This window comes from Callithrix jacchus, chromosome 2 (assembly GCF_049354715.1).
Source record: "Callithrix jacchus isolate 240 chromosome 2, calJac240_pri, whole genome shotgun sequence".
Classification (NCBI taxonomy): Eukaryota; Metazoa; Chordata; class Mammalia; order Primates; family Cebidae; genus Callithrix; species Callithrix jacchus.
In genome coordinates, this window is record NC_133503.1 from 70,574,701 (window position 1) to 70,583,803 (window position 9,103).

General features: G+C 53.7%; 1 protein-coding gene across 1 annotated transcript in view; it reads left to right on the top strand.

Annotated features, from left to right (window-relative positions):
• The window catches only part of COL23A1 (collagen type XXIII alpha 1 chain), a 360,915-nt gene extending 352,073 nt beyond the window's left edge, over window positions 1-8,842 (top strand). Inside the window, exons 26-29 of the mRNA XM_035290689.3 lie at window positions 572-625; window positions 838-924; window positions 3,361-3,399; window positions 3,880-8,842. Of these exons, the coding sequence (XP_035146580.1) occupies window positions 572-625; window positions 838-924; window positions 3,361-3,399; window positions 3,880-3,882 (183 nt within the window). The 3' untranslated portion in view covers window positions 3,883-8,842. The remainder of the gene's footprint in view (window positions 1-571; window positions 626-837; window positions 925-3,360; window positions 3,400-3,879) is intronic.
• The last annotated feature ends 261 nt before the right edge of the window (window positions 8,843-9,103 follow it).

Sequence of the window (9,103 nt, forward strand, 5' to 3'; positions counted from 1 at the left end):
GGCCTCCCAAAGTGCTGGGATTACAGGTGTAAGCCACCGTGCCAAGCCATAACAAATCCAATTCTCTGTCCCCAGTGTCCAGCCAGTCCAGCTCCTAGTAGCCGTTTAGCCACATTGGATGGATAGATGGACAGATAGGTGAATGGACAGATGTGTACAGGAAGCTGAGCCATGAGCACAAGACAGAGGTCACCATTTCTCATTCCATCAAAGACAGTGACATAAATTCCATGGTTTCTGGGGCCTCTGTCCCCAGCCAAGCCTAGACCAGTGCCAGCCACATCTGTGATGTGAGAGACCCCTTGCCAGCAGCTCTGCCTGACTGTTGGTGTCCAGGGACTACTTTGGAGCAAGCCCAGCTGGCATCCTAAATACATGCTCTTCCTACATCAGCCTTGTACCTGGCAGTGTATCACCTACAGCTGGGGCCAGGCCAGCATGTGCCATGAACATGCATGGGGAGGTGGGTGGGAAGTGGGCATGTGGATGGGAGAGGAACAGAGATGAGCAGATAACAGAGGGGCAAACTTTCGTCCTCATTTTCGGATTTAGCCTCTAATTCTTTTGTCAGGGTTTCCCTGGACCTCGAGGAGAGAAAGGTGACCGGAGTGAGCGTGGAGAGAAGGTAAGGGCAGCTGGACGGGAGCTAGGGCAGGAGGAAAGGGGGAAGGAGGCAGGTAGGAATGGAAGCCTATGGGAATCAGGCAGCAAGAAGCCGGCCAGGCAGGTGGGCAGGAGGCAGGGGGAGGCTGGCCCCAGGTGCCCCTCTTGGAGAGGTGTTGGAGGTGCCTGAGCCTGGCAGCTGTGGCCAATACCACCATCTTCCCTCCTTCACAGGGAGAGCGAGGAGTTCCCGGCCGGAAAGGAGTGAAGGGCCAGAAAGGGGAGCCGGGACCGCCAGGCTTGGACCAGCCGTGTCCTGTGGTAGGTGTCAGAGCAGGGCCCCACCCCAGGTCTTTTTGGCCTCCAGCCAGGGTCAGACCAAAATCTTCCCTGTCCTCAGAGCACGGTTGCAAGTCCCAGAGGCCCCACTGGTCACGTACCAGCCTTCCTCACTGTCAGGAACACTGCTGCTGACCGCCCCCAACCATGGGCATGGCTCGGGGAGCCCAGCTCCTCTGTAGAGATGGAGGCCTGGCCCCTCATTGTTCAGCCCCAAGACAGGCCTGGCTTGAGTCAAACCCACTTGGGGTGGAGGTCTACAGGGGCCAGACCATGAGCAGAAGGGCTTTACCTGGAGTCATCAGTACCATCAGCAGTGCCCTGGGAGGGGGCTGGGCCCTGGAGAGGGAAGCGAAGTCAGCATGGGCATGCTGCTGGAGGCGGGGCAGTGAGTGTCCAGCCCCATCGCCCTAGCCACCTGGGGCCACAGTCAGGGTCTGACTCCTGCTGGCTTGGAAGTCAAGCTGGGCTGAAAGCTTCCCCAGCATAGAGGGTGGGACCACTCTGACCGCTCTGGCTGGGTGCCCCTCCCCTTCCTTCCTCCTTCCCAGAAGAGTCTCTGGGTAGGGGTAGCACCTCCCTCTTCCCCGCATCCCCTCTGCCTGCCCCCATACCCTTCCTTTACCTCCTTCCCTGCTCTCTCAGTGGCCCTTCGTAGCCCACCAGCCCCAGTACCCAGTGAGTGAAACAACTACAATTCAGAAGTCAACTACTTTTATTTCTTTTTAAAGACAGACTCTTACTCTGTCGCCCAGGCTTGAGTGCAGTGGTGCAGTCATGGCTCACTGCAGCTTTGATCTCCCAGGCTCAAGGATCCTCCTGCCTCAGCCTCCCCAGTAGCCAAAACTACAGGAATGCACTACCAAGCCCCGCTAATTTTTAATTTTTGTAGAGATGGGGTCTTGCGATATTGCCCAGGCTCATCTTGAACTCCTGGACTCAAGTGATTATCTCACCTTGGCCTCCCAGAGTGCTGGGATAACAGGTGTGAGCCACCATGGCCTGCCTAGTTTCCTTTTTCTAGAAAGCAGGGAGGGTTTACATGTCATACTCTTTCAGTGGAGCTCAGAAAAGATAGGAAAAACAAAATAGCTGGGTTTCCATACTAAAACTGGGCAGATATTCATACCTGGCTACTCCAGCCATGGGAATAGGGTGGGGGCCTTCCCTGGGGATGCAGGCCAGCCTCAACCTCCAGTGGCACCAGAGCTAGAGACCCCCTCCCAGACCTTTGGCCTCTGTTCCTCAGTGTCCCCATTCTGCAGTGGGGGGCACCCCTCCCCCCAGACAATTTTGAGAAGTCAGTGAGAAAAGAACTTACAGAGTGAAGTGGTCAGAGCACAGAAAGGGCAGGGACAGGAGGGGCAGGGTGACTCAGCCCCACAGCTCCAGACCGTGGCCCAGGACTACCCTCCAAGTCAGTAAGCCCTTGTCTCCTTTGAAACAGGAGAATCCCACCTGCGGAGGCCGGAGAGGGGCACCAGGCTGGCGGGGCCCTTCGAGGGGCAGTGGGCCATGCCCTGCGGTAGGCAGTCTGGCCTGCTGTGTGCTGTGTGCCGTGTGCTGTGTGGGCCTTCTGAGCATCCGGGGCCCTGGGCTCTGCCCCCGCCTTCCTTGCTTCTGCCTTCCTTTCCATTCTGCCCTCCTCCCTACCTTCCCTTTGGTCCCTAGCCTGATTCCCTGGTGTACTCATGGGAATGTTCCAGGGGATGCCCAGTGAAGCCTGTGCCAATGCTTTGGAACAGAATGACATGTTTTGTGCTCTAGTGCCCCCAGGGGTGCCAAGCTGATGAGTCATTCTTTGTTGCTCTCCAGTTTCCCCACCCTCCAGGCTGCCTGAGGAAACCCAGACCCTGCTTATGTCTGGCTGCTGAGTGTGCACTAGACAGGTGCCACTAGACAGCCCCAGCCCCACGCTTAGCCCCAACCCCCAGCAACCTGAGCCTGCCCTGTCCAGGGCCAATACAGGCTAGAGCAGGATGCCAACTCCTGGGCCGTCCTCAAAACCCTCCAGAAGACATTCCTGCCCAAGGCCTGAAAGTTCACAGGCCCCAGGATGAGGAGCCAGAGTCACTGTCACATCAGGCAGGAAGCCACACAGCTCTCAGCAGGACCCAGGCCAGCCTGTGCATGCCTGGTACAATGCCCATCCCTTCTGTTTCTGCCCACTGCACAGTGGTCTCCACAAAGCACAGAGGGAACACACTCAGGACAAGCTCAATGAGAAGCCATCATGTCTCCATGACGCCACTACCTGGGTGGACAGAGGGGGCATTGTGGCCCTGCCTCAGTGGGCCCCCAGCAGCCTCACATGGCAGCTCCCTGGCCTGTACCTCCCTACAGATCAGGGAGGGTATGTGGGGTATAGAGGAGCTCCCCAAGCCCCATCCCCATCACTGAAACTTTCTTCTTTTCTAGGGCCCCGACGGGCTGCCTGTGCCTGGCTGCTGGCATAAGGTACGTTGCAGGGAAGAGCCTACAGGGCAGGCTCAGGGGAGGCGGAGGAGGCAGGGGAGGGAGGGGGGATGGGGAGGACTCCGGAGCCTGGGTGCTACAGCTCACCCCACAGTGACTGGGGTCTACAGCTCACCCCACAGTGACTGAATAGCCAGGTTTCCCATCATGACCCTGGTTTTGACTCTCCCAGCTTGCAGCTGAGGCATGGGATTATAGTCCTGGGTGATGGTGTATAACCCACCCTGTTGGTCACATGGACTCAAATGACACTTGGCCAAGGCAGGTTAAAGCCTTCAGTGCCTCCTGGGATATTGTCCAAACTGGCCCACTGAGAGGGAGTGGGGAGGCGAGGGAAAAGAGAAGGGGTCCGCAGCTGTTCCTGAGGAAATGAGCAGGAAAGGGGCTGCTGGAGTAGGGTGGCCTGGATGGGAGGGGGCGTCTCAGCTCCTTATCACCTTCAGTCTCTTCCTCCTTTTCCAGTGACCCTCAGGCCCAGCTCACACCTGTACAGATCCGTGTGGACATTTTTAATTTTTGTAAAAACAAAACAGTAATATATTGATCTTTTCTCCTGGAATGCACTACCTGTGGCATTTTAACTTTCGAGACTATACCCACCCAGCCCCAGAGCCTTCAGCATGTGAAGCTGCAGGAAAGTGGACAGGCCAGACCAGGGAGATGTGCACCTGAGGGGCACTCTCGGGCCTGGGCTTTCCCAGGAAGGAGATAAAGGCAGAAGCACCTGGCTAGGACGAGGCTGGAAAGATGCTAGGTTGGGCCTTCGCAGAGAGACTCTCAGCTGTGGTACTGCCCTGCAAGAACGTGCCCCCAAAACCCTGGATTCCCCAGGACACACCCTGTCCAAGAAGGCCCAGGGCTGGGACAGCAGCTGCTGCTGCTGCTGCCGGCCTCACCAGCCTCCAAACTCAGCCACAACCAGCTGCCTCTACAGTTGTACAAGACTTGGCCCCTGGACAAGACTCACCTGGAACTTGCAGCTGAACCCACAAAGCAGTGAGTGGAAATCCCCCAAGAGGGTCTAGCTGCCACCACATTTGGTAGGCCCCAGGAGGCCAGCCTACTGTGAGAATCCATGTCCTCTGGCCAGGAGTAGTGGCCAAGCTCTGTGACAGCTGTGATGTAGACCCTGTTCCAGGGAGCTAGCTGAGTGTCAGGGATGGAGGGGCCCAGGAGGGACTGACTGCTACTTCCTGTCTCTGTTTTCATATCACCCAGAGAGGGACAATATGGGACATGGCCCAGCCCAAGGAGGCAGTCCTCCTACTCAGAGCCTGAGTCTCACTGATCCCAAGTCTCCTACCCAGAACTGTGGCCAAAAATGACTCTACGTGGGCTGGGCAGGCAAATCAAACCTCAGGGCTGGTTCCCAACTGGCCTGAGCAGGGGGCCTGCCAGCAGACCCACCCACGCTCTGACAAGAGGCTTTTTCACTTCCAGCCAAGTGTTCCCAGCAACCAGCTCCATCCTGGCTGCTCGCCTTCCATTTTTATGTAGATGGAGATCACTGTGTGTAATAAACCACAAGTGCGTGTCTGGGTGAGCCTGTCCTTTCGGACTACCCCCAAGGCACCTCTGGCTGTGGTTTCATCCTGGCCACTGCTGGGTGGGGAAGGAAAAGGGGACTCTCCCTGAGTCAGAGCCATCCCAGAAACAGAGAAGGAAGTTCAGGGTCAGGGCAAAGATGGGATTTGGAGTTCAGAAGACCCAGATTTACAGCCTGGTCCTCCTACACACCAACTGAGTCCTCTGGCGAGTCTCTAACTGTCAAACTGAGCCTCTGTGTGCTCCTCTATTGCAGTTACCAGACTGCTGCATAACAAATCTCTCCAAAACTTGTTGCCTTAAAACAATAGTCATTTTGGCCAGACACAGTGGCTTGTGCTTGTAATCCCAGTACTTTGGGAAGGCAAGGTGAAAGGATCACTTGAGCCCAGGAGTTTGAGACCAGGCTGGCGGCATAGGAAGACTCCATCTCTACCAAAACTAAAGAATTAAAAAACATTAGTAGGGCATGGTGATGCATCCCTGTGGTCCTAACTGCTGGGCAGGCTGAAGCAGGAGGACCACTTGAGCCCAGAAGTTCAAGATCAGCCTGAGCAACATAGAGAAATTCCTCTCTTAAAAAGAAATAATAATAATTTCTATTTCTCTTGTATAGTCTAGGGTTAATGGGCTCAGTGTGGGTGCTTCTCACTCAAACTCTCCTGCATGGTGGTTGCTACTGGTCCTATAGCCAGGACTTCAGTTGGCAAATACCTATTTGTGGCCTCTCCACTTAACCCAGGCTCCCTCCCACATGGTGGCTGGATTCCAAAAGTGAACGTCCCAGGTTAGCCAGGTGGAAGCTCTGTCACCTTTTAGGGCCAAGTCTCAGAAGTCATGTGCTGTCACTTTCTGAAAGAATGGAGGGAGGAGAGATAGACCCCACCTCTCCATGGGAAAGTGTCAACATCATATTTCAAGGAGAAAATGTGGAATCATAAATCTTGTTGCAGCCGTCTGAAAAAGTGCAAACTCCCACCTCAACTGAGAGGGCACTATTTACCACTCGGATTGTGGTTCCCTGAGGATCCAGTGCACAGAGTATGTGAAGAATGTAGGGCGAGTCCCTTACCCAGAAGCACCCTCAATTCTGATTTTCCTCCCTCCTCCTGACTCCAAGACCAAGCAAGGGCCATAGTCCTGCAAAGTGTTCCCACTTCTCTCATCACAGCTGGTCCCTATTACAGCCCTAAGAGAGGGACCCTCTTACAGATGACAAAACCAAGCACATCCAGGGTGGCCTAGACAAGATGGGCCTGGTGATGGTGTCTCTGATGGTGGTGGTGCGTTACACTGATGGTGTCTGAGTCTCCAGGGACTGAGGCCTAAGGAGGGCCACAGTATGGATGGTCCCCCTCAGACCTCTGTGACATGGCCTCCTTGCTAAGCAGAAGAGGCTCAGCCATACACTGGCTAAGGAGGAGGGATATGTCCAGTCCCCTTCTCTGTTTCCCTACGGAACTGGCAATAAGTGGCAGGCCACATCACTCAGCCAGTTGTCTGGGTCAACAGGGAAGCCAGTAGTAGGAAACACCACTGTGGTGTTTCTCTTCTGTGATGACTGATGGAAGTCACTGGGTGTCCACACCTCCTCTGGAGTTCCAGCATAACCTCACAATCTACTGCATGCTACACTTCACAGTTCCCTCCTCCCTCCATCCAGGAACCCCACTTGATCCCCTCACCAGCCCTGCAAAGCCCAGGGCTTGTGTGATAGGTGTCACTATTTCCATTTACATAGGGGAAAACTGAGGCTCAGAGAGGGTAGTCACCTGCCCAGGGATGCACAGCCAGGACATAGTGGCAGACTTGGGAGAGCATCTAGGCTCTTGGGTTGTCTTCTACATTGTCTTTCCAAAACTTGTCTGGCAGAGCATGGAATCTGATAGGCAGTTCCATGATGCTGGGTGGTTGGCAGATAGATCCTCGTGGGGGTAGAAGCCATGTGTTCCCCCCTCTTCCTCAGTCTTCTGAGGAGGTCTCTCCTGCTCCTTCGGGCAGGATGGGGCATTCTTGGCCCACTTCTGCCCCCTTGCGGTGTCATGCGTTGTATCCTAATGCCTGCGAACTTGTCAACTGCAAGCTTCAAAATTTAGAGTCTGCTGAGTCCTCGAAGCACCCAGGGTTGAGCACAGAGACAGCAGAGGAATCAATGATTTGTTCAAGGTTCCACCTGAGACACTGGGGAGCATCCTGCTTCACAGCTGAGTCTCAAGGACTGGGGGGCCTCAGGTCTCCTGCCAAGAAAGGCAGTGCAGCCACAAAGTACCCCTTTCTGGAAAAGAGAGAAGTATATTTACTGACCCCTGCTGCGTGCCATGACAGCTAAACTAACCACAAGGATAGCTATCCCTTTTTGTAGATGGATCTGAAGTGGACTTACCCAGGTCTCTTTCCTTCTGGTCCCTAGGAGACCACTAGAAATACAGGGGATGCCCTTGGTTATCACAATGATTTGGGGACACGCTGGCATTCAGGGGGTAGGCTCAGGGATAGTGAACACCTAAAATGCAAAGGCCAGTCCTATCCAATGACAAATCATCTCAACAAGAATCCCAGTGCTACCCCTGTTCAGAAACACCATGCCCTGGGTTCAAATCCTGGCTCAGCCACTTCTATCTCCTACCCTCTTGGTCTCCAAAGTTGCCTCGAAGGCCTCTCTCATAAAAGACAGAGGAGTGCTTAGCACAGGACTAGAGACAAGAAGTGAACTTTTCTGAGCAGGAAGAAAGTGAGGCTTCCTGGTGTTGTCCTGGCCATGCTATAAGATTCTCCTGACCCAGGAAATGACTCAGCCTGGTCTGACCTCAACTATATTACTTTTTTTTTTTTTTAAGACAGAATCCCACTCTGTCGCTCATGCTGGAGTGCAGTGGCGCAATCTCGGCTCATTGCAATCTCTGACTCCCATGTTCAAGTGATTCTCTTGCCTCAGCTTCCCGAGCAGCTGGAATTACAGGCACCTGCCACCATGCCTGGCTAAATTTTTTATATTTTTAGTAGAGACGGGGTTTCGCCATGTTGGCCAAGCTGGTCTCGAACTCCTGATCTCATGTGATCCACCCACCATGGCCTCCCAAAGTGCTGGGATTACAGGCATAAGCCACCGCACCTGGCCTATATCACCTCTTGACCAAAGGAGCAGGTGAAATGTTAGCTGGGCCCAGCTACAGCCTTCTCATCCTCTGCCTCAAAGCAGGAAAAGCCCCTGAGCCAATCTGACTCCTCTGAGCTGCCATGGGGCCACAGTTGTGGCTGAGTTTGAGCTGCAAGACAGGGCTGAAAAGTGGGCCTCAAATAGGACGTGCATGCACACACACACACACACACACACACAGCCAGAACTGCAGGGCATGGAAGTATCATAGGTCTCTCTACTAGTGAGGAGAAACCAATCCACTAAGAAAATGGTGACCACGATCCCACTCACACACACACAGGGTCTGTGAGGACTTGATCCTTAGAAACGAAGTACGGGGTGGGCATGGTGGCATGCACCTGTAGTAGCAGGTACTTGGGAGGCTGAGATGGGAGGATCACATGAGCGCAGGGAGGTAGAGGCTGCAATGAGCTATGATCATGCCACTGCACTCCAGTCTGAGCGACAGAATGAGACCCTGTCAAAAAAAAAAAAAGACATACAGGTCACAAGCAGTTAACCTCTCAGTTAATTTGGGAATTGTTTTCCAAAAATCATGTAAAATATTCAATTCAGCTTTACGGTTAAAAACAAGAAACTCCATTCTGTTAGGGAGGATCAAAAAGTCCTGTTGCATGGATGGTGGTGATGTGAATGTACTTTTGCCACTCAATTGTATTCTTTAAAATGGTAAACGTTGTTTCGTGTATTTTACAATTAAAAAAAAAACACAATTCCAAATGTTCTTTAATAAATGCCTTAAGCATCTTACAACTGTATCGGGAAAAGAAGAAATCAGAAATGAGGGAGTGAAGCAGACGCCTGGGAATCATGAAGAGGTGAACAGAAAAGGAGGGACAATCAGGAGCCTCCCCTGCCCCAGCCCACAAGGGCCGCAGTCCCAGGCCCGAGTTCTCGTGTTCTTCAAGGAAGAAAGCCCCAGTGCCCAACCCCAGGAGGGGGCTTTTCTCATATCCCAGCCCCTTGGAATGTTTTCTTCTC